Source organism: Dama dama, chromosome 12 (genome assembly GCF_033118175.1).
Source record: "Dama dama isolate Ldn47 chromosome 12, ASM3311817v1, whole genome shotgun sequence".
In the NCBI taxonomy this organism is placed as follows: domain Eukaryota; kingdom Metazoa; phylum Chordata; class Mammalia; order Artiodactyla; family Cervidae; genus Dama; species Dama dama.
Genome location: NC_083692.1, coordinates 18,765,620 through 18,791,321, shown reverse-complemented (window position 1 = coordinate 18,791,321; position 25,702 = coordinate 18,765,620). Strand labels below are relative to the sequence as shown.

The 25,702-nt window shown below is 43.2% G+C and overlaps 1 protein-coding gene across 1 annotated transcript; it reads left to right on the top strand.

Moving 5' to 3' along the window:
- Positions 1-986: 986 nt before the first annotated feature.
- Positions 987-22,180, top strand: LOC133066042 (acyl-coenzyme A thioesterase 1-like). The gene is made up of 3 exons (XM_061156707.1): positions 987-1,580; positions 19,137-19,339; positions 20,802-22,180. The coding sequence occupies exons 1-3, from the start codon at positions 1,124-1,126 to the stop codon at positions 21,405-21,407; spliced, it is 1,266 nt and encodes a 421-aa protein (XP_061012690.1). The 5' UTR covers positions 987-1,123; the 3' UTR covers positions 21,408-22,180.
- The last annotated feature ends 3,522 nt before the right edge of the window (positions 22,181-25,702 follow it).

Genomic DNA, 25,702 nt, shown 5'->3' with positions numbered 1-25,702 from the left:
TCTTTTAGGATTTGAACCAGCTCAACTGGAATTCCATCACCTCCACTAGCTTTATTTGTAGTGATGCTTCCTAAGGCCCATTTGACTTCACATACCAGGATGTCTGGCTTTAGGTGAATGATCACAGCATCGTGGTTATCTGGGTCATGAAGATCCTTTTTGTATAGTTCTTCTGTGTATTCTTGCCACCTCTTAATATCTTCTGCTTCTATTAGGTCCATACCATTTCTGTCCTTTATTGTGCCCATCTTTGCATGAAAATTTCCCTTGGTATCTCTAATTTTTTTGAAGAGATCTCTAGTCTTTCCCATTCTATTGTTTTCCTCTATTTCTTTGCATTGATCACTGAGGAAGGCGTTCTTAGCTCTCCTTGCTATTCTTTGGAAATCAGCATTCAAATGGGTATATCTTTCCTTTTCTCTTTTGCCTTTACCTTATCTTCTTTTCTCAGCTATCTGTAAGGCCTCCTCAGACAACTATTTTGCCTTTTTGAATTTCTTTTCTTGGGGATGGTCTTGATCACTGCCTCCTGTTCAATGTCAGGAACCTCCGTCCATAGTTCTTTAGACACTGTCTATCAGCTCTAATCCCTGGACTCTATTTGTCACTTCCACTGTATAATGGTGAAAGATTTGATTTAGGTCATACCTGAATGGTCTAGTGGTTTTCCCTACTTTCTTACATTTAAGTCTGAATTTTGCAATAAGGATGTACTTTATAATTCAATCAATGATTGTTTTTTAAAGTCGTCCTTTTCCTTTTGTTGGAATTTTGCCTAAATCCACTAATCTCTGATTTCACCAACGAATCAGTTTAAGGCAGAGAAGAGGCATCGGTGGGCGGGCAGATTCGTGTCCTGGACAACAGGACATCCGTGTGCGTCCTGTCCTGGCCCGGGTGAATGATCTGGTGCTTTTAACCTCAGACGACTCGGAGGAGCAGGGTCCACAGACCTGAAGCCCCAAGACGTTCCAAAGGCCGCTCAGTTACGAAACTTAACTTGGCTCCAGAGCAGTCCTGATCTCGTCGTGTCTCCCGGCGAGCTCCAGTCGGCCTGAGACAAAACTTCAGCAGCCCTCTGCGCTTGCGCGTTTAGAGTACGGACCGAAGCTGTGCGTCTGAGATGACAGTGACCGTGACGCTGGAGCCGGCGGGCCGCTGCCGCTGGGACGAGCCCGTGCGCATCGTCGTGCGCGGCCTGGCCCCGGGGCAGCCGGTCACGCTGCGCGCGGCCCTGCGCGACGAGAAGGGCGCGCTCTTCAGGGCCCACGCGCGCTACTGCGCCGACGCCGCCGGCCTGCTGGACCTGGAGCGCGCGCCCGCGCTGGGCGGCAGCTTCGCGGGGCTCGAGCCCATGGGGCTCTTCTGGGCTCTGGAGCCCGAGAAGCCCTTGCTGCGCCTGGTGAAGCGGGACGTGCAGACGCCCTTCGCCGTGGAGCTGGAGGTGCTCGACGGTCACGAGCCCGAGGCCCAGAGGCTCCTGGGCCGGGCGGTGCACGAGCGCGACTTCCTGGCGCCCGGGGTGCGGCGCGAGCCGGTGCGCGCGGGCCGGGTGCGCGCCTCGCTCTTCCTGCCGCCAGGTGAGCCGTCAGCATCCTTAACTTCATCTGTCCTTGTGCGAGAGGAGGGCATTAAGTAGGTAGCTCCCAGCATTCCAAAAGTACGTTCGTTAGCTGTTGTTCCGGAACAGAGGTCAGGGCAAAGAGATGACAAGGAAAGGGAGAAAAGATAGTTGTGACGGAAAAAAAAAATTTTGTATACGTAATTCCCAGTTTTTAAAGTTTTCTTTCCAAATCTCTCAATTTTACAACTTTGCTTCTTAACTCCCACCATGTATTAAAAGATTTAAGAAAATTAGGGGCCTTTCCTGGTGGCTCAGTGGTAAAGAATCCATCTGGGGCCACAAGTTCGACCCCTGGTCGGGGAAGATCCCATATGCCTCCAGAGGAGCTGGTTCTGTGTACTACACCTATTGAGCCTGTGTTCCACAACAAGAGAGGCCACCACAATGAGGGGCCAGCGTACCACAACTAGAGAGTAGACCCCACTCACCACAACTAAAGAAAAACACACACAGCAACAAGGACCCAGCACAATCCAAAAAAAAAAAAAGATTTAAGAAAATTAGCATGAAGGAAGAAAGCCTCTTGTTATCCACTGGAGACCTTTTGATATCAATAACCTCAGATATGCAGATGACACCACCCTTATGGCAGAGAGTGAAGAGGAACTAAAAAGCCTCTTGATGAAAGTGAGAGGGCAGTGAAAAAGTTGACTTAAAGCTCAATATTCAGAAAACTAAGATCATGGCATCTGGTCCCATCACCTCATGGGAAATAGATGGGGAAACAGTGGAAACAGTGGCTGACTTTATTTTTTTGGGCTCCAAAATCACTGCAGATGGTGATTGCAGCCATGAAATTAAAAGACACTTACCTCTTGGAAAAAAGCTATCACCAACCTAGACAGCATATTAAAAAGCAGAGACATTACTTTGCCAACAAAGGTCTGTCTAGTCAAGGCTATGGTTTTTCCAGTGGTCATGTATGGGTGTGAGAGTTGGACTGTGAAGAAAGCTGAGTTCTGAAGAACTGATGCTTTTGAACTGTGGTGTTGGAGAAGACTCTTGAGAGTCCCTTGGACTGCAAGGAGATCCAACCAGTCCATCCTAAAAGAGATCAGTCCTGGGTGTTCATTGGAACAACTGATGCTGAAGCTGAAAGTCCAATACTTTGGCCACCTGATGCTAAGAGTTGACTCATTGGAAAAGACCCTGATGCTGGGAGGGATTGGGGGCAGGAGGAGAAGGGGACGACAGAGGATGAGATGGCTGGATGGCATCACCAAGTCGATGGACATGAGTTTGAGTAAACTCTGGGAGTTGGTGATGGACAGGGAGGCCTGGCGTGCTGCGATTCATGGGGTCGCAAAGAGTCGGACACGACTGAGCTACTGAACTGACTGAATTTGACCATTACATAACAAACAACCAATGAAACTGTTCAAAGGCAGTTATCTTCATTAGGAATCAGGCAAATGCAAAATAAAACTGATCTCAGTGGGAGGGCAGTGAGCCTTCCTGAAGAGAGATCTTAGTTCCCTGCCCAGGAACTGAACCTGGTTACCCAGGTAACTTGGATGAAAGTCCTAACCACTAGACCACCAGGGGTTAGAGGCTAGAAACAAAGTGGCCCTGGCTCTTGCCACTGTTTGAAAGCAAGAATGTTTCGAGGAGGCAAAAACTGTAAAAACAGGTACAAAGGTTATTAGAGACACAGCGCAAAGTATGGGAGAGCACAGGGAGAAACAGATTGTTTATTTAAGACAGAATCAAGGCAGAAATGCACACTCGAAGAGGAGTGTGGGCATCCTGAGTGAGGTGCACACTAAGTCAAAAACTAGGCAGAAATGTACACCTGGAGAGAATCGGTATCGACGTCCTCTCTAAAGAGGAAGAGCGCAGTGAGTCAGAAGTCAGAAGCTCAGCAGAGATACACACCAGGAGCGGAGTGTGGGCGTCCTGAGTAAGGAGAAGCACAGTAAGTTAGACACTAGGCAGAGATACACACCCAGAGAAAAAAGGGTATAGGCATCCTGAGTGAAGAGCATAGTATAGAGCTGATGTGAATCACTTATGTAGGATAGTCCTTCCTGGTCATTGTTTCCCTTTGGTCAGTTATGTTGTTTCTTTCTTTACACTTGACTGGTCCTTGGATGCTCCGCAAGATGTGTGTGCAACTTTTTTCTAATGGATTCCACTGCAGAGGCCTGTGGGTGCATGTCCACACTTATTATGGGGACCCCTCCCTTTTTGACCCCTAATAGGCCTTCCTGTGCATGTGCAGACAGGGAAGTCTTCCTTGACCTCAAGTGTGGGCATCTTATCTCTTTGCTTTAGTAGAGCTCAGCTTTTGCCACTTACTTTGTGGAGTGTCTGGTGAGAACAAATCTCGAATTTTACTCTACTTGACAAACACCAGATGTCCAATCCAGAGACCCTCTGTCTCCTACCTCAGAACTACACACTGTATTTCACACCCTCATAATTTAGAAGTTTAACATTACCAGTGTTTGACCAGTATATAGAGGAAAAGGAACTTCCATATACTGGTAAGAGAAATACAGTTATTCATCTACTCTGGAAAAAAATTGCTTTTGCTTAGTAAGTTGACTATGTCATTCTACTCCTGGTACACCATTAGGGATTTATGTTTCTAAGAGCAAATTCAACAGAAACAGCCCAAGTGTCCATCAATAATAAAACTGATGCATAAATTGAGGTATATTTACAGCACAAAAGTGAATGAACTAAAGTTATAGGAACCAACAGGATGAACCTCAAAAACAGTGTTGAGTGAAACATCAGGTTCCCGAAGAACACATCCAGTAGCATTACATTCAGATAACATTTTTTAAAAGGGCAAACCAAACAAAATGCCATTTAAAATGTGCTTCCAAATGGTAAGACTGTAAAAAAATCAAGAGACTGATAAATTTAGAATAGTGGAAAGTGAGGGAAGAGAAATAGGAACTCACAGGGCTTTGATAGTTAGAACTGAATTATTAAAGTTCTGGAAGTAAACTACTTTATAATTATTCCTTAAAAATTGCACATTATATACAAACTTTTATGTAAATAATGAAAATGTGAAATAACTAGAAGCACACACAGTAGGTAACTTTTTGAGTCTAGCATAACACACTTGAGGTTCATTTGTGTTGCTCCATGCATTTGCTAGTTCCTTCTTGTATCTTACAAGTTTCCATTATATGGATGTGCCACAGTTTGTTAATTCATTAGCCAGGTGGAGAACATTTGAGTTTTGAGTCTTTGGAGATTGTGAATAAAGTCACTGCAAACACTTGAATTCATGTTTCTGTGTGAACACAAACTTTCATTTTTGGGGGTAAATACCTGGAAGTGAGATTACTGGGTCATAACCTAAATGTACCTTTAAATTTATAAGAACTTGGTCAGCTGTTTTCTAGGGTGATTGTTTCATTTTGCATCCTCAATGTTCGTTCCCCTTAAAAATAAAAGTTAGTTACTTGACTCGCAAAAACTGGGTTAACTTGGGAATAACAGAGAATTGTAATTTGGAAGAAGCATGCTATGGCAATAACTGTAGGTAAGTCCAACAGAACAATGAGAGGAATGCTATTTTACAGAGAAAAAGAAGGAAGTCGGGAGATGTTGTTTTGAACAAAAATGCATCAAAGAAAAGAGTGTGGGGTGTCAACAATTTTTTATTGCTGAATTGCTGGGGTAGTCAATTTCTTGGAGGGGAAGCAATGTACCTCTTCTTCTGTTGGGGCCTGTAATTGATGATTCTTTCCTGTTGATGATCCTTCTGTTGTGATCTATAAGGGACAGTTATTCCTACAATTGATGTGGAGTGCATGGCAGTTCCCCAGTTCTGTCCTCCAGACTCCATTTTGGTGAGGTTTCCCTTTATTAATTTTCACATTGCTCCCTTTTAATTAAGGTTTTTCTCCCAAAACACCACTGATCAAGAGTCAGTGGTCTTTTGTCCTTCAGTGTCTGGAAGAATCTTTCCTAGCTGTCATGTCCCTTGTTAGAGAGAAATCGCGCAGATTAGAAACTTACTGAGGTCACATTTGAGTAACAGGGAGGGGTAGGAGGAAGAACTTTCCAACACTTTGCATCTGTAGTCCATATTTATCAAGACCCTAAGCACTAGGGTACACCACTTGGGGTACATTGTTTTTACAAAGGTCTAGCAGGCAACAAGTACAGAATCAAAAATAACAGGACAATTCCAAACCTTCAGTTGAAGGTAGCCAACTGAATAAATACTTGTCTTTGTTCAGTCGCTAAGTCATGTCTGACTCTTTTGCGACCCCATGAACTTAGTCCGCTAGGCCTCTCTGTTTATGGGATTTCTCAGGCAAGAATACTGGAGTTGGTTGCCATTTCCTTCTTCAGGGGAATCTTCCCAACCCAGGGATCACACCCGGGTCTCCTGCATTGATTTGCAAGTGGGTTCTTTACCACTGAGCTATTAGGGAAGCCCCAGGCACTTATTCTGATTTCGAGGGGTAAAGTTCTCCCTATGGAAGTGAACCCAGAATCATGGATGTCTCCTGGATGTCCCCATTTAAAACAGCCAGAAATTGGGATGGGGAATACATGTAACTCCATGGCTGATTCATGTCAATGTATGACAAAACCCACTGAAATGTTGTGAAGTAATTAGCCTCCAACTAATAAAAAAATAAAAAATAAATAAATAAAACAGCCAGGAGAGCAAAATAGAATAGTGAATACAATAAGAGCACACAAAATCTAAAAGAATTAACCCAGTGCATATGGGAAGATATAGTGCAGGCATAAACACAAAGCAATAGCTAATGAACTCTTCATGAAGACAGCAAAACTTCAAAGATATTTTAAAAGCAGTAGTGTAATCTCAAAAGAACTCTTTGGAAACAAATATGTTATCAGTAAGTAGCATGGTATGTAAGGTTACAAGTTCAGTTATCCTGAATTCGGGTAAGAATCCAGTCAGTTATCAGTCCAGATGAAAAAAGACATGTGAATCTTGAACTTTCTAACAGTCTTGTCCCTGACATTTTGGCAAAGATGTCTGGTCAGATGTTATCTGCTTCGGTTCTGGGAAGTCTTTGCTTTCAGGTCATCCTCTGGTGTAAGGTTCAGTCGGGTTTTGGTGCTCTTTTGAGATGTGTCATGTGAAATGAAGAGCCTATTCCCTGGAGTTTGGCAGCACAAGGGTTGGTTAGCAGTACCTGAAAGTGGCCTTTCCAGTGAAATTAAACAAGACTTTTTGGAGGTATCTTTTCCAGTAGATGAAATCTCTAAGATACAAGATATGATGCTTAAGGTCTTCATCTCCTGGGAGGGTTCTGTGACAAGGCTGCTCTATCAAAGCATGGTTATTTTTAATGGAAGCAACTAGGCCTTTATACTATGATGTATACTTCTTTTTATCAGCTGTGAATCAAAAGATGCAGGGGTCAGGTATATTGGATGTCTTGTGACTTTCTCAAAGGGTGAGTGTTTTTGAGTTCCAAAGGGAGTGGAACTGAGATTTAGAAGGACCAACAGCAATGCTTTTGGCCAAGGTATTTGGAGGGTTTTACAAATTTTGCCAATTGAGTCTTAAAGTGCCCTTTGTTTGTTTGATTTACCCTGAGGATTGAGAATAAGCACAGAGAAAATGTCGTGAAACCAGCCAAATAGCACAGACTTATTGAAGTACTTGACCAGTTAAACAGGTTCCCTGATCTCTAGGCAGTTCAAGAGGGCTTCCTCAGGAAGGGATAATCTTTTACTAACAGAATTTTAGGAATTTTCTGACAAAGGTCCGTCTAGTCAAAGCTATGGTTTTTCCAGTAGTCATGTATGGATGTGAGAGTTGGACTATAAAGAAAGCTGAGCACTGAAGAATTGATGCCTTTGAACTGTGGTGTTGGAGAAGAGTCTTGAGAGTCCCTTGGACTGCAAGGAGATCAAACCAGTCAATTCTAAAGGAAACCAGTCCTGAATATTCATTAGAAGGACTGATGCTAAAGCTGAAACTCCAATACTTTGGCCACCTGATGGGAAGAACTGACTCATTAGAAAAGACCCTGATGCTGGGAAAGATTGAAGGCAGGAGGAGAAGGGACGACAGAGGATGAGACGGTTGGATGGCATCACTGACTCGATGGACATGAGTTTGAGCAAGCTCTGGGAGCTGGTGATAGGTAGGGAAGCCTGGTGTGCTGCAGTCCGTGGGGTCGCAAAGAGTCGGACATGACTGAACGACTGAACTGAACAGAATTTTAGCTATAGAAGAAGCTGTCTACAGAGGAAAGTTTCACTCTAGTGAGAAAAATACAAACCATGACTAAAACATATTTAGTTTTGTGAGACAGAGGAAGCTGAATGAAATCTATTTGCAAGACTCCCATGTTCCATCAGACAATTCAGTGGCCAGGAGTTGTGCAAACAGGTTTTCCTGGATTCTGGTTTGAGCAGGTTGGACAAGTGAGGTGCAGGCACTTTTTGTGACCTTATATTTCCCCACCGATACCTGCTTGTGAATGCTATCATTTTGTCAGTAGACTAACGGTTTAATGTGTGCACAGAGGTAAGTAGTGGGAATTTTTGAATTTCTGGTAAGACCAGATTGTTGGCTTTTTTTAAAGTAAAGTATGTAGGGACTGGGCCATAAGAGAAGTATTTGGAATCCAGTTTTGACAGTGGGCAGCTAGCCCTGGAAAACCTCATAATTGGCACTTAATTGTAGATTTCCAGATGTACAGGATGCCCCAGATCTACCTAGAACCAAAAGGAATCTGTTTTCCATAATCAGGTGACCTAAATATCCAACTTGCTTTAGAGGAAACTGCAGTTTTTCTTTAGAGACTTTCTGTCCTTTGAAGGCTGAAAGTTTTAACAGGCGAATGCTCTCTTGCCATGAAGAGTTTTATAGAGAGCAGAGAAGCAAATCATTCATGTACTGTGACAAAGTAAAGCCTGGAGAAAAGTTTATATCACCCAAATCAGCTTTGAAGACTTGTAAAAAGTAAGAGGAACTGTCTGTGAAAGCCTGGGACATTGCTGTCCAGGTGAATTGCCTTTTTTTTCCTACGTGAAAGCAAACATGCATTCACTCACCTCATCAATTAAAATACTAAAGAATGCACTATAAATCAGTTACAGTGAAAAAGTTGCTTTCATTGGGACTAGATATCAGTAGTATATGGAGCTTAGGAACAAAGCAACAAGGGATAACTGTGTTTTTGTTTTTTTTTTTATAACTGTGTTTTTTTGCTCATAACTCTTGGACAAACTTCTTGCCCCATGTATTGGGTTTTCTCATAGCCTAAATGGGCTTTTCGGGTGGCACAGTGGTAAAGAACCCGCCTGTCAATGCAGAAGACCTGAGGTCGATCCCTGGGTCCGGAAGATCTCCTGGAGAAGGAGATGGCAACCCAATCCAGTATTCTTGCCTGGGAAATCCCATGGACAGAGGAGCCTGGCGGGCTGCAGTCCATGAAGTTGCAAAGAGTCAGAAGCAACTGAGCACACACAATCTAAATAGCAGTGTTCCAGGGACTAGTACAGGGGATAATAAGGCCCTGAGAATTTTAATCCTCTATCATGGGTTTGATGCCTTGCAGAAATTCTTTATTTCTAGGATACTGATTGATTTAGGGAGAAGTTTGGATGTTGTTTGAATTCAACATTCAACATCTATTTGAATGTTGACAGAAGTTGCATTGTGGATTCCTCTAATATCAGCTGAAGATTTTGCCTGTAAAGAGGATGATGGTAGCTATCAAATAGGGACAATTGTCAGTGTCCTCCAGATTCAGCTACAGTGCCATCAAAAATGGAGCTAATAAAATATGTCAAAATGAAAATATTAGATGCTTAGTCATGTCCAACTCTTTGTGACTTCATGGACTATAGCTCACCAGGCTCCTCTGTCCATGGAATTCTTCAGGCAAGAATATTGGAGTGGGTTGCCATTCCCTTCTCTAGGGGATCTTCCCAACCCAGGGGTCAAAACCGGGTCTACTGCATTGCAGGCAGATTCTTTACCGTCAGAGCCACCAGGAAAGCCATCAGAAATGGAGTCAATAGTGGAGTCAACAAAGATGTCAAAGGGTCACTTAATTCACTTGATTGGCTATTCTGATTGCTACTGTCAGATTCCAGAATTATCTCTGTGTGGGGAGAGAGAAATTCCAGCACGATATTTTTCTCTAAGTCTCAGTCTAATAAATGCATAGGGGCAGAGGAACTCAGGAGAAAAGGGTGTATTCTGTCAAGGAAACAAAAGGAAATAGGTTCAGAGACAGGAACTTCTTGAAATTCATTAGAGAGTCCAACTAATTGAAATATTTTAGAATTCCAAAGCCGGGGCTGCTTTACAGAAGTGGGGTTGAGTACTAGGAGTGTAGCTCTGGTGTCATTAAGGATAGAAAGAGCCTCATCCTTAATCTGGAGAAATGTTTCCCCAGGTGGATCAAGATGGAGGATTGGGAAGAGCCCCTGTAGTTCCTTGAAACCCCATCAATCGAAATTAGCAGGACACTGGAAAGGCTGGCTAGAAGGCTGAAGGCACCCTGAATGCTAAAATTCTTTAGTGTCCTGTGTCTTCCCAACAATAGGAGGAACTAGAAGGTTTGGGGCTCTATTTAGGGACCTTCATTTGCCAGAGTTGAAAATTAAGAAATCTAGTGGTCTTTCTTATCAGTTGACTCATCTACTTTGGAAGTGAACTGATGTGCCACATTAAATCTGGAGTGGACACAGTTTCTCATTCCACCTTGCTTATTTCAAATAAAGAGGAACATCCTAGCTCAGCACATAAATAAACAGAGTTAAAGGTTCAGTTCAGTTCAGTTCAGTAGCTCAGTCATGTCCGACTCTTGGCGACCCCATGAATCACAGCACGCCAGGCCTCCCTGTCCATCACCAACTCCCAGAGTTTACTCAAACTCATGTCCATCGACTTGGTGATGCCATCCAGCCATCTCATCCTCTGTTGTCCCCTTCTCCTCCTGCCCCCAATCCCTCCCAGCATCAGGGTCTTTTCCAATGAGTCAACTCTTAGCATCAGGTGGCCAAAGTATTGGAGTTTCAGCTTCAGCATCAATCCTTCCAATGAACACCCAGGACTGATCTCTTTTAGGATGGACTGGTTGGATCTCCTTGCAGTCCAAGGAACTCTCAAGAGTCTTCTCCAATACCACAGTTCAAAAGCATCAATTTTTTGGCGCTCAGCTTTCTTCACAGTCCAACTCTCACATCCATACATGACCACTGGAAAAACCACAGCCTTGACTAGATGGACCTTTGTTGGCAATGTAATATCTCTGCTTTTTAATATGCTGTCTAGGTTGGTCATAACTTTCCTTTCAAGGGGTAAGCGTCTTTTAATTTCATGGCTGCAATCACCATCTGCAGTGATTTTGGAGCCCCAAAAAATAAAGTCAGCCACTGTTTCCACTGTTTCCCCATCTATTTCCCATGAAGTGATGGGACCAGATGTCATGATCTTAGTTTTCTGAATGTTAAGCTTTAAGCCAACTTTTTCACTCTCCCCTTTCACTTTCATCAAGAGGCTTTTTAGTTCCTCCTCACTTTCTGCCATAAGGGTGGTGTCATCTGCATATCTGAGGTTGTTGATATTTCTCCAGCAATCTTGATTCCAGCTGTGCTTCTTCCAGCTCAGTGTTTCTCATGATGTACTCTGCATAGAAGTTAAATAAGCAGAGTTAAAGGTTACCTGAGTGGATTCACCATCTGAAGGAAAACGAGAACTTGCGTTGCAAACAAATGAGAATTTGTTTGCTTTGCACACATTCTGAGAACGATTCTAATTGTCATAAACAGGTTCATTAGGTTTTTGTGTGCAAGTCTGAATTTTGTTTCAATCAGTAGTTTTAAGAAAAGCTACAGGAGGAGTTAGTGACAGGGAGGGCTAGGGCCCTGGGTTTAGTTGTGGGGGGCGGAGTTGGCCAGTTTAGGGTCTTAGGAGACAGTTGAGAGAGATGGCAGAGTTAGATGAGGTTGGGGGACTTGGGGTGCCAAGAGAAGGAAGGTTGACACGGGGAGTAGATCTTGGGGAAATTGTGCTGGGGAGAGTTGTGTTGAAAGGGCCAGCAGTAACCCAGGGGGAGGACAACCCTCCAGGCCTATCTGTCGCAGCTGTCTGCTGGAGAAGGGGAACTCGACCTTTGGGTGGGCACCGCTCACGCGTAGGCTGAGCAGGCCCCCAGTCAGTGCCCTGGTTTGTGTAGGAGGAGGAAGGCTGAGACAGGTGGAGGAGGTTGAGGGTCTTGCCTCCCTAGCTGGAGGCAGAATTGGTCAGTCAGTGCTTTGAAAAGGAGCTGGAAGGCAGGCAGTGGGGTGCAGGGTGGCAGGTGGGCAGGGAGGGCAGGACTTGAACTTGTCAATACCATCACTCCCTTTTTTCCAGACAAGGGTTGTGAGCCCTCCTGGGGATGAGGCCTCGTGTGGTGGAAGCTGCACTTAGCTTCGCGGGGCTGACAGCTCTGGCCCAGGGCGGTATGTAAGTCTGGCTCGGCCCAGGACAGGGTCCAGCCAGGCCCAGCCTGGTGAAACCCAGGTCTGGGTGTGAGGGTGGTCTAGGGAGTGAGTGAGGAGGTAAGGTACTGGTCCAAGTGGTTACTGGTATGTCTGGCAGGCGGGGGCTGTAGGCGGACAAAATTGACCCTCACTTTATTTTCCAGTGGCAGTGCTCCCGTTTGGACTTTTCCTCTAGGTTCCACGCTAACCTCTTCTGTGAGCTCACTCTGCCCCCCCCCCTCCCCTTCACACTCTCGAGGTTACCCATTCACTTAAAACATTGCTTCTGGTAATCTGGTAAGCCGGGAAAGTTGTTGCCATCGGAGTTGGTATCCTGGTAACCCTGAAGAGGAGAGGCAGCCCCTGCTGAGACTCTGGGTGGGTGGGGTGGTGGTGCTTGCCAGTGGAGAGGGTGGGGATTGAATGTGCACCCTTGGGTGGGCCCGCAGCGATGGTACCATCTGAAAGCTACGAAAATGCCTCATAGATGGTGGTTTGTTACTGTAGTGTTCATCATGGCGATCTGATGGCACCAGGAGAAATGGAGCCCCTGGACAGTGTGAGTTGTAGCGGTGCAGGAGGGGAGACCCTGGAGGAAAGAGCCCGCCTAAATTGCTGTCTGCAGAGTGAATTTCCAGAGGCTTAGGAGGAGGAAGTTCTCCAGTGGCATGTTTCCAGGCCTTGCTCAGGAAGCCTTGTATTCAGGAGGCCATCCTTTAAGGTGTTCGTGAGCTTATGCGGGGGCAGTCTTTAAAAGGCCAAAGCAGATGGATACCGGGCCATCAGCAGATGTGTTGCTGTGAGTGTTTGATCCGGGAGCAACTATCTCTGGGCACGTGAATGTCAGCAGGCACGTCTCCTGGGTTGGAGGTTTCAGATGCTGCCATCTTCTAAATTGAGTCTCCTGTCATACTAGTGTGCTACGAACCTTGTTTCCAGAAGACTTTTAAGCTGTAGAACATTTTAACGCTGATGCCACAACACAGGTGATGCCTTGTAGATGGAGCTTGCAGATGGATCCCAGTGACCCTCATCTACCCGCCCGCCTGCCTGTGCTTTTGTTGGAGGAATTCTTAGTGTGATACATAATGTGTGTGTTGGGAAAGCGTTCCAGATTGAAATGCATTAGGCAAAAACTGGCGAAGTCGGGGGGTCGCGGGGGGCGGTCGTGGTCATTGTGCTGTGGTAGGTGGGAGGGCGCGAGATGGTCATGTCCAGATTGTGATAGAAACGGCAGGTTTAGTTTGGTCACTTCTGTCACCAGAAGGGAATAGTCAGGATACCGATAGTAATCTTCTGTTCATCTTGCTCTGTATGCTTCTTAACTTACTTGATTAGATTTCAGAGTAATCTTAGTGTTCAAATGGGAGGGCCCTGAGGTGAGGGGGTTGTGGGGTGGAAAACAGCCTGATGCTGGGAGGGGTGAGGTGAAAAAAAGAAGGTTGTGATTAGGTGTGGCTTGTAGAGGGTGGGAGTGGTAGGGAATGTGGCTTGAAGGGAATTCTCTGGAGAAAAGATCAGTAGGCAGAGTTCTGGGGAATAGAGCTCAAAGGCAAAGAAAATGCTGCCTTGTTAATGCTAGTCAAATTGTGACTTGAGAAGTTTCTGCAATGCTTAAAACTGCTAAGCGTGGGGAAGGATTTTTCCAAAGCAAAATTGTTTTGCTTTGCTACAAGAAGGGGAAGACTGAAAAGGTAACTGAAACCTGGATATCAGTCTCGAGAGATTGGTGTCAGGGACTTGCATCAGCAGATTAACATCTTTCACTGCTTTGCAAGCTTCTTAAGTGTTATCTGAAAGTGTGCAATGTTCAGGGACTAGTTTCAGAAAAGACTTTCAATACCCAAATTGTGGGCTTTTAAAGTATTTTGAGATTTTGGTACGCACTTAAGATGCTTAGATGCCCTCTTCTGGGTTTGTAACACTTTTGTTCACTTGGTATTTTGCAGTTGAAAGTGTGAGCAAAGTGAAAACACAATAATTTCTAAAGGAATTTTGTACATTACTTCCTACCTTATAAACATCTTGTCTTTTCTTTGTAATGGGTAGTAATAGCCAAAGTGCTTTCTTTCCATCCTCATTGTAACAAGGAGAGCATGATCACTCTCTAAATACTGTAATATTTGGTAGCAAACAATCTATGTACCCTTGCTAAAGTTCCAGTTAATAGTTTACTCCATCTTCAGTTTGAATGTTTGTGTTAAGTGAAGGAATACTAGAGGGGAAACAACCAAAATCGGGTAGGGAAATAAGAGCAAAACTGGGGGTGGGGAGTTTCTTGCCTGGATTATGTATGCTTGTAAAAATTTAGGGAAGTATCAATCCTTTGTGATAAAGTAATACCAGTGACTTTTTATCCTGTCCCTTTTCCCATTTCGTTTTGAGAATTTTAGATCCTCAGTACTTATGACACGGAATTTTTCTGGGTTCTCTCGTTTTAATGTTTACAAGTATGTTGATGTGATAGTTCTGTTCTTAACCTGTAACTTGGGCATGTGATACAGTTACTGTCATTGGAATTTAAAGAGTCTTAGTCATGCGTGTATGGGGAAATAAGCTGTTGTGAAGTTGAAACTGTAAAAACAGGTGGAAAGGGTTCTTTTATGTTGCTCTGTATGGTAAGAACCAGTCCTTGTTGCATCATGTATATGACTACTAAGACTTTTCTTCCCCTTTACAGCGTGAATAAAGGTTTGAGTTCTAAACTCATTAGAATTATTTGTATTGCTATATTTTTTCAACCCTGATCTTGTCTGTATATCATGAAGTGAAATGTACCTTTGTACTGTAGATTTAGGCCTAGATTCACTAATGTAACTCCAGACTGAGGTCATTGAGCTTGGTGTGGTAACCTCAACAGAACTGGTAGGTCCGGAATGGCCTGCAACATGAATGGCCTGCATCCCCAATGGCAGTTGGGGATGGACTCGGCTGACTGGGAGTGTGTGATGGTTGTGCAAAATGTGATGACAAACTACAGGCCAATGAAGGTCATTGTCAGGGTGGGGGGACTATTTCCTAACTTCTTGGAATTTTACCCAATTGTATTTCCAAATGGTACTGTTAAAAAGGGGATCTCTCTTGATGACTGTAAGCAGCCTAACAAGTGGAAAGGACATGTAATATATGCTTGACATACTTGTGGTCTTTGGGAGGCTGGAATGTGTCTGGGGTTTGGGTTTGAGCACACACTTCTCATTTTACTAGGGTTGCAGAAGTGCTGTGCTAAGCAACTTGGAATCCAGGGTGTGTGTTGTGACTAAGCTGACCCTGTGTCCTGGGCGGGGAGAGCCCAGCAGTGCTGCTGTTACTCTCTGTTCATTGGGGCCCTAAGGTTTTGCTTTACAGATGAACTTGGAGTAGAAACCATGAGAAGACTTTTGTGTCCGTGGGAGTGGGAAGGGGAAAGGGACAGGCTGTGCTGTGACCACAGTGGGGGGCTGGGAGAGCAGCTGGGTGCGGCCTCCGCCCTCGTGTGTTTGCTGCAGACACTGGAATTCGGTGCCCGCCTGCCCGAGGCTCATGGCCCTGTCGAGAGAGGGCACTGCTGTGCAGTTTCAAGGATCTTTCCCCTGCTCGGCACCCTGTTCCTTGATTTCCCCAGAACAATCTGGGCTTCCTTTCCCACCTTGCCCTTCTTGTTTTTGCTCAGTTCTCTTCTACCTGCCTTGCCTTTTTTTCAGAGCTTATTTTTCCTTTTGTTTTTATACAGTGATTACCAAACTCAAGGGTAGCTGCTATGAGTGCCTCTGGGTACTGTTAGCTAGCGACTGGTGGGCTGATGAAGTGTTTCTCCACAGCGGTGTGAATGTTTGTCTTGGGAAAGGGACTCTGAAGTGGGCCTAGTAGTCCAGGAGCAGAGCAGGCAGCTGGGGGCTGTGCCCACGCCCTCCTGGCCTTTGCCTTGTCCCAGGGCCCTGCCTGTTCTTCACCCTCCTTTGTTCACGGGTGGGATAGGTCATAGATATTGTTGATGGTGTTGGTGATCCCTGCTGATTGGTTTGCATCCTCATACATCTGAATTCAGCCTTCCCTCTGAACTCTCAGATGGTACAATGAAATTCAGTGAGTGGGCTTGTGGCATTTAAGTAGAAAATGGAGATCTGGTGCAGCTAAAAGTAATGGAGTATAAAAATAGCAAGAGGTGAATTTGGAAGTTCTTTCAAAAAGAAACAGCCGGAGAGGAAGTGTTGGTTGAGGCTCCTTTGTGGGCCCAGGGTGCACACCCTGAGAACTGTGGAAATGGCCTGTGTTACCGAAGGGGTTCCTCACCCCCACTTCACTCTGTTGGCTGCCCTTGGTTTGTCCTACTGGTTGTGGCCATGAAGGGACTCGAACCTCTTATGCCAGGGCTAACCTCTTTGTACTTAAGTTTCTGGAGGAAATGTTAACCTCTGGCCTTGAGCAGTACTTGCTATTGTGCAGTGCTGATATTAAATGAAATGCCAAGACAGGCTTTGGATATTTGTGGTAAGTTTTAAATGTTTAACATGCAAAAATGTACAGATGCAGTCTGGAAATGACAAGAGGAAGATAGCAAAATAACCAAAAATAAGAAAGCTGTGTTTAGGGAGTGTGGCCTTGACCTTCCTCTGGGTGAGGGCAGCCAGCCCCTTCCACCCCCTGGTCTCCCAAGTAGGACACCTTTTGTTGAAGGCTCTACCTTCCAGGGGCCCTCAGCACTGCACCAACATCCCTTTCTTTTATTTTAAATAACTGTTAGTTCTCATGTTGTAAAAGGGGTTTATTGTAAAGTTTACAAATAAGAAAATTGATAAAAACAAAACACTCAGTAATCTTACTGACAATTGTTATTGGTCTCTTTGCTTTTAGAGGTTTGTTTTTTTTCCTGTGTATAGGATATATATCTTTTTACACAAAAGTGAAATTATATTGTAGATTATGTTGTGCAGCTTTTTTCACTTAGGCATCTTTGTGGTGACATAATGTTCATTGTGTGACTTTATCAATTTAAATACTCATTTAGACATGTAAGTTATTTTCCAATTTTTCTTAGTAATGCTGTAATGACCTTCCTTCTAGCTCAAACTTTATTATATCTGATAGTATTTCTTTGGGATACATGAATATATTTCTACACATGAATTGCCTTTGTCAGACTTCTTACATCTAAGTTCATGTTGCTAAATTGCAACATGGGAGGGGTTTTGTAAATAGCATCCTGGGAGGGGTTTTATAAATAGCATCCTCAGTCTGGAGGTAAACCTTGCTGTCCGCCCCCCCCCAAAAAAAAAAAAAGAAAGAAAGAAAAGCTACAGTAACTGCTCAGTAGAGGTTTCCAGAAAATATTCTAGCATTTGGCCAAAAGTTAGGGGTTTTTCTAAATTCTGTTTGGGCTGTTCCCATCAGACGACCTTAATCACATGTTTGGGTTGACCCTCACCAACAAGCAGGTGGACTAACTGATAAAAATCTAAGCAACCAGGCTGGGAAGTTTGAATGAACTGCGTTAGACTCTTCAGCAAACCTGTGAGGGTTCTCGGTTACTTTAGGAAACTCTTCAACTATGACTCCCAATTCAGCCTTAGTCTAGGGAACATAAGAAATATAGGGTTTATCTGGGTGCTTGGAAGACATAATTTTAGAGAGGCGGGTTCTGATAGGTTCAGAGGAGGAGGGAGTGGAGAGAAGTGCCAAGAAAAAGAGAAATTCAGTGAGAGCATTAGACTGGGGAAACTGAGGGTATAGAGGAGATGGAGGCAGTGCAGCAAGAGGCAGGCAGGCAGTAAGTGGCTGTCACGTGTCTGAAGTCAAAGGAAGGGAGAGGGAAAGAGAGGCCTCAGAAGCCTTTTGACTCCTTTAGTTGTTCATTTACCTCAGTTAATTTTGAAATTTAATTTGCAGAGACGTAATTCTAGATTGCCAGTAATGACTGGAAGCCTCAGAATGCCAGTTAAATAGACGTTTAATTCAGTTTTAAGAAAAGTAAGTTTGGGGAGCTCAAATGTTCCTCATAATGTTGATTGGTGTTCTCAAATACTGTTCAGTCCATTTAATTAGAAGTGCACATGAGGAGGGACCAAAGTTTTTAAACATAAAACCAGCCAGGGTCCCAGAAAGGAGGGGGGCATTGTCAAAGCATTTGGATGACAGGGATCCCATTTCTTAAAAGATTTTTCTCTAGAGCAAAAAGAAAAATTCCTAAACAGCAGAGTTCCAACAGGCACATCCCAGTACCCAAAGAAATCAGACCAAAGACCAAAGGAATACTCTCAGAAAGGACAAAGCCTTTAAATAGATTGCAAATAAAGACTGGGGAACTCAAAATGCAGACAGTGGAGCTTGAAATCCAGGACAGACTTACCCTCAAACTCCAGGCTTAGCTAGAAGGCAGTGAGCACATGGACTCTGTGGGGACTAGCACCTGTGTCCTCACCAACCTGGGAGTTTGGGGGAGACCTCTTAGGATTCCACTTCCGAGCACCCGGTTATGTTGACCTTAAAACAGTTGTTTCACCAGCAAAAATGGGTTAATTCTAGAACACCAGAGAAGTGCAATTCAGGACAAGCAAGCCCTGACAAAAACCATAGGCAAGTTCAACAAATCAAAGAAAGGAATGTTAACTTTATAGAGAAGGAGGAGGAAGGTGGGAGGGGTTGCTTCCAATAGAAGTCTATTAGACGAAAGTGACAGTTTAGGGCGATGATGGTTTCTCATTGGCTGAGTTCCTGGGGTAGTCAATTTCTTGGAAGGGATGCAATGTACATCCTTTTTGTTGTTGTTGGGGCCTGTGATTGATGATTCTTTCCTGTTGATTCTTTTGTTGTGATTTGTAATTGAAAATTCTTCCTATAACTGATGTGGAGTGGTGCTCACAAAAGCAGTTCATGTTCTTTGCAAAAATCTGTGGGGCTTTGAGGCCCTGGGTGTAGAAGGGAATGTGGGTTTAAACTATGCCACAGTCTGGACCTTTGACGACCAGACTTGTTTAGCATTTCTGATCATCAGTAGAAAACTGTGACATCACCAAAGGGCAAAAATGGCTTTTGACACCACAACAAAGAGTTTCAAGTATAGTTTAACTCTATGTTTTTTCTTCCCAAGAACCCGGGCCCTTTCCTGGGATTGTGGACATTTCTGCAGCTGGAGGTGGCCTTCTGGAATATCGAGCTAGTCTGCTGGCTGGGAAGGGTTTTGCTGTGATGGCGCTGGCTTATTACAACTATGAAGACCTCCCCAAAAGCCTACGGCATGTCCACCTGGAGTACTTTGAAGAAGCTGTGAACTACCTGCTTAATCACCCTCAGGTTGGAACTTCTGTGGTTTCATGTTCTACATATCAGTTCTCCTTCTCTAAAATGCTCTTGGTTTTCACAGAACTTAACAAATTCATGACAGCCACTCTCTGCCCCCAACACACTCTACCTTTCACAGTTAACTTCTCCCAGACAGTTTCCATGCAATTAGATGTTATTGTTAGATTTCCTGCTGGTAAAAGTGTCCTAGTTGAAATTATGGAATTTTAAATTCCAGTATTTTATCAAATTTCATTAAGAGCTCAACACATTGAGAACCCTCGGTTTGACCCAGGAAGTAAGAGGGGAAGGGGAAGTAATCACTCTCTCCAGAAAGCTGTCTCCAGTTTAAATGTTTATGTTTTACAGTGCTCTCCTCCATGTGACCATCTGAGAGCAGAGTACTCACTTTTAATAAATCACCTAGTATAGTATCTGGGTACTAGTAAAGGACCTGGGTAGTAGGAAACGTTTGAGGGTTCAGTATATCAGAGGATTAGAACATATACCTTGCTCAGGATATTAGAGGATTAATAGGATTGTTTATTTTATAATTCAATCAGAGCTCAAGGTAGATGAAAGCCTTGGTGCTCCTAGAGAAGGTGATGGGGTATAGTAGAACCAGTATAATAGTGTATTTGATAGAGAAAAGTTAAATTTGAGGCTTGATTTTGCCAGTTACTAGCTCCTGGACCTTAGGGCTTATGTATCATACTCTCAAAAATTGGGATCACTATAATATCCCATTCCTAGTATTTATAAGGAATAAATAGCTGAAATCAGTCAAGAGTGCTATTGTAGAAACCATGATCCAAAAAAATTGCTGTTGATAGGTCAATCAAAAGGCCATTTACAGCAGAAGAATTTGGTAATTGACGAGAACAATCTTTCTGGAATAGGGCAAACTCAAACTACACTGGAGGGGACTGAGCAGAGAATTAAGACAAGAAAGTGAACAACTACAAAATTTCCCACAAGTTTTGCTGTGAAAAGGAGTACAAACTAGGAGAGAGTGGATTTGAGGTCAAGGGATTGTTATTAAGGGCTTCCCAGGTGGTGCTTTTGGTAAAGAACCTGCCTGCCAATGCAGGAGATATGAGACGGGGGCTCAGTTCCTAGGTCGGGAAGATCCCCTGGAGGAGGACATGGCAACCCACTCCAGTATTCTTGCCTGGAGAGTCCCATGGACAGGGGGAGAGGAAAAGACCATTGGAGGTTTGGTGGTCAAAGGAACTTCAAGGCCAAAGTATTTCGTTGTCATCCACTTGGTTGTTGAAGGCACCAGGAATGGTGATGCAGAAATTGTGGAAAGCAAGGTACAAAAAAGGTTAAGTCAATATCCCAAGGCTGCAAACCTTGATAACTGGGAGAGCCCAGATTCAGGCTCAGTTCCCCGACTCTCAAGTCCAGGCACTACTGGCCACACTGCACTGTTCATGGACTCATTCTCCTTTTCCCTTTGACCTTTTCTCAGGTGAAGGGTCCAGGAGTTGGGCTGCTTGGGATTTCAAAAGGAGGCGAGCTCTGCCTCTCCATGGCTTCCTTCCTGAAGGGCATCACTGCAGCCGTCATAATCAATGGTTCTGTAGTCAGTGTCTGGGGAACCTTACAGTACAAAGGTGAGATTCTGCCACCTGTGGGTTTCAACCAAAATCGAATCAAGATGACTAAAGATGGCTTTGCAGACATTGTGGAAGTCCTGAACAGCCCTTTGGAAGGACCTGACCAGAAGAGCTTCATTCCTGTGGAAAGGGCTGAGTGCCCCTTCCTGTTTCTTGTGGGTCAGGATGACCACAACTGGAAGAGTGAATTCTATGCTAATGAGGCCTCTAAACGCTTGCAGGCCCATGGGAAGGCAAAACCCCAGGTCATCTGTTACCCAGGGACGGGGCACTACATTGAACCTCCTTACTTCCCCCTGTGCCCGGCTTCCCTGCACACCTTCGTGGGCGTTCCTGTCATCTGGGGAGGGGAGCCCAGGGCTCATGCCAGGGCCCAGGTAGATGCTTGGCAGCAGCTCCAGACTTTCTTCCATAAACACCTGGGTGGGAAAAAGGGGACGACTCCAGCCAAGCTGTGATCAAGGGAAGGATAGAACAGCTAGGAACAGCTGCCACAGTTAGTATATACCAGTGTAGGTTTCTTCTGTTCAATAATTACTTAGAGTTTTTCCTCTTCAGTGTTAAAGTGAACTTACCAAGAAGCTTTTTAAATTTTTATAAATTACATACTTTTTCCGTTGTTTGAGCGGAGAGCGATTCTATAGAAAATGAAACAAATGGCCAAAAAAACATAATTGACAAGGCTTTAACTCTGAAAGGAAATGGTGAAATACACAGTTAACAGTACCTAGTACACAATTAGTGCTCCATAGTTATTTGAATTATTTAGTATTATAATTTAGTTTTTAATTAATAAATAAATGATTACCTATTGTGGAAGAAAAGAATACAACATATCAAAAATGTTATCAGATTTGAGTTTCTAATTTAAGAATGGAAGTGAACACCATAGCTGTAAATTAGTATACCACTTAGATAACTACTTAGATGAAAACTACTAAAAATTTTCAAAGCAAGTATGATTTTAGTTCTTCAGTCTTCTTGAATGAGGAAGGAGTCTCCTAGTGCCAATGTATTTTAATTACCTTTTTCATTTTCACATATGGACTTTGTGATTTAGTTGTTTTGAAAGCTGGTATAACATCATTTAGATGAATTTCTTAAGTGACTTTAATATTGATTAGCATGCAAATGAATGATTTAGTTTTGTATTACTTGAAATAAATACACATTAAACTAACTAAACTCTTCTAAAGCTGAATATGTTTAAAATAAAAGATACTTTAATTTATGATCATGGTGTTTTAGTTTCTCAACTTTCTTTTTCAGTAAAGCATCTTCTGACAGATGTTTTCTCTTGAAACTCAAAAACAGTGCTCCTTATGCTTACTCAGATTTTTCCTGTATTCCACTCTGAGGCAGATGTCATTTCCATTTTACAGATGAAACCAAGACTCAGAAAAATTCTTTGCATGGTACCTGTAGAGCTGGGGCTCAGTCTCCCCACATTCAATTTCTTCTCTCTTTGTTAAGCTCATCCATGCTCTCTGTAGGGTAACAGCCCCAGCCACAGGGAAAGAAAGTGGCTTTTCTTTCTTCTCCCTAAATTTTCAGTGGATTTCCTGGACTTGAAGTGTGAGGGTAGGGGTGGTTTCAGAGCACTAATGTTAAAAGTATAGTTCTGGAACCATGTTTAAATCCTGGCCTTTACCTAGTAGTATGGTTTTGCAGGAGCTGACAGGCAACTCAAAATGCCTACACCCCCTTCCCTTGATTATTAACAATGTATATGTGATTTGCCCTCCTCCCTTCCTCTTTCCATATTTCTCTTTCCACCACTTTCTGTAAATAGCATGTTCCATGACAGTTGAAGGAATCTCCCATTAATCAAGCTGGAGAGTCAGGCTTCTCTAGAGATTCTGGGGCTGATCTTGAGGGATAAAAGGCAGAAGCAACAGAAATTTTGGGACCAATAAATGACCAAGTGAAACTGCAAACCACATGTTTCAAAAGACACAAAGATGACTTCCTCTTTAAATTCTTGTTAGTAGGAGAATCTAACAAAAGGGGACTAGAGACATAACATAACATAACATAAGCCATAGGCTTATGTTCTGGAGGGAGATGTGATATACTATGATGTGAAGATTAGAAAAGAATTCAGATAGTGGCCTTTGATATGGGTCTTAGCAGAAAGGATCTCTCTTTTTCTAAATCTAAAGTAATAAAAATTCATAGAAAACTTGGAAAATAGAGAAAACTATTCAGCAGAAAAGGAACTGCATATAATCCATTCACTAGAAACTAACGCACTTAACATGTCAGAATATTTCCATTTTCCTCTAGGCTTTTTGTTGTGTGTATTGAGTTTTTACTCAAGTGTACATCCTTTTTATTTTAATATCATATGGTGATTATTTTACCATGTTATTATTATATTCTTCAAACACATGACTTTTTAAAAACAGTGATGTGTATTCTACTGATTGGTGCTACCACCCTTCATTTAATCAATCCTCTGTTGTTAGCCCTCGACATTGTTGATAGTTTTTCTTTATAAAGTCTGTTCTGAGATGAAGGGACATACACATGTATAAGTCTTTGTGTATCACTGATTGTTTCTTTAAGAGAGATTCTTTGAAAGGAAATTACTATGCATACCAGAAATGACCAGCTGTGCCATCAAGGACACTGGATGAAACAGCCATGTTACCAACATTGGTGCAATATGTGTGTATGTATACCTTTGTGTCTAATCCTTTATAATTTTATAAGTTTTATGGTTTGAAAAGATACTCTCATATTACTGTACTTTTGTTGTTGTTGCTGTTAGTGAAGTTGAATATCTCCCCCTCTTATTGGGAAAATATCTGTATTCCTTTTAAACTACATTTCCCATTCCTTCAGAATGTTCTCCTATTCCTTCATGACCTATAGCACCATTTGATTATGTATTACAGAAGTAATTCTCATATATGTTGACCACATTACAACATCTTGTTATCTGCCATTTAAATTATGTATATGTGTGTGAATATACGTATGTGTTAAGTTTTGCAAGGTGAGTTGATGATGGAAGGTGGAAATGATAAGAAATATGTATCTGCCTGTACCTTTCTCCCAACTTCCAGCACAGAGTTCCTAAAACTCTTGTAAATACCTAAGTGATAGCAGCACTAGCAGCATCTTTTGTTCTACTGAGGTGACTCTAGGTGGGCTCCTGGATGGGGACTGCATGGGCACTAGTAACCAGAAAGACCAACCCATGATTAGAAGCTTGGAATTTTCAGCTGTCTCTCCCAATTTTCCAGAGAGACAAGGGGCCAGAAACTTAGTTAATAATTGAGCATGCCTATGAGAGGAAAGGGCCTCCCTGGTAGCTCAGCTAGTAAAGAATCCTCCTGCAATGCAGGAGACCCTGGTTTGATTCCTAGGTCGAGAAGTGCTCCTGGAGAAGGGGTAGGCTACCCACTCCAGTATTCTTGGGCTTCCAAGGTGGCTCAGACAATAAATAATCTGCTCGCAATATGGGAGACCTGGGTTAGATCCCTGGTTTGGGAAGATCCTCTGGAGAAGGGCATGGCAACCCAGTCTAGTATTCTTGCCTGGAAAATCTCCATGGACAGAGGAGCCTGGCAAGCCACAGTCCATGGGGTTGCAAAGAGTTGGACACGACATAGCAACTAAGCATATGTGAGGAAGCCTCCACAAAAATCCCAATAGAACAGGGTTTGGAGAGCTTTCAGTTTGGAGAACACATCCACACTGGTAGGGAGACATACCTCAGCTCCACAGGGACAAAAGCTCCTACACTGGGACTCTCCCAGACCTCGCCCAATGGAACTCTTCATCTGGCTGTTCCTCTGTATCCTTTATCATATTCTTCAATAAGGTAGTTGATGTAAGGGTTTCCCTGAGTTTGGTAAGCTGCTCTGACAAATCAGTAGAACCTGAGGAAGGGGTTGTAGAAACCTTGGATTTATAGCCTAATCACACAGAGATTGTGGGTAACCTGGGGAGCTACGACTTGCAATTGGCAGCTGGGGTGGGGTGAGAGCAGTTTTGTGGGACTGAGACCTTAACCTCAGGGAACTGACACCATCTCCAGGTAGACAGTGTTAGAACTGAATTAAATTCTAGGACATCAGATGGTTGTCTCAAAGATTTACACTACACGTATGGTGACCAGAAGTGTCAGAAGTGCAGTGTTCTGAGTAGTAAAGGAGTCACACAGAAAAGAGACACAGGAGGAGAACAGTAGGTTTTTCCTAAGATACAGAAGGCATTTTAGGAAGTGGAAATGATTGCTGAGATACACAATTCAGTTGATGAGCTCAAAAACAAAATAGACATGGCTAGTAGTCAAATTAGGATTCATTAGAAGACTTAAGAAATCTCTCACAACTTCCAGAAATAAGAGGTAAGATATATATGAGCAAAAAATTAAGGCATAGAAGAATGTAAACCACAATCTGTTCCAGTAGTAGCAATGGTCTTGGTTTTGAATTAACAAATATACAAAACAGAATAGGCTTCACCAAGCACCAAGTTTACTTAGATTTAAAAACTCAGGATAAGAGAAAACACAAGCACAGTATAAAGTCATCATGCTCTCAGGAAGCATGTGCTCACACAAGATGAGGCTGAGTATTGTGTAGACAATTTTGGCTTCAGATTAAAAGGCTCTATACAGAAGTGAATAGAAAGCCATTAAAAATTTCCAACGGTGTAATGAAGAATACTAACAAACAAGAGCCTGGCTTTTACTCTTGACCACTATAAGGCTTCCCAGTGGCTCAGTGGTAAAGAACCT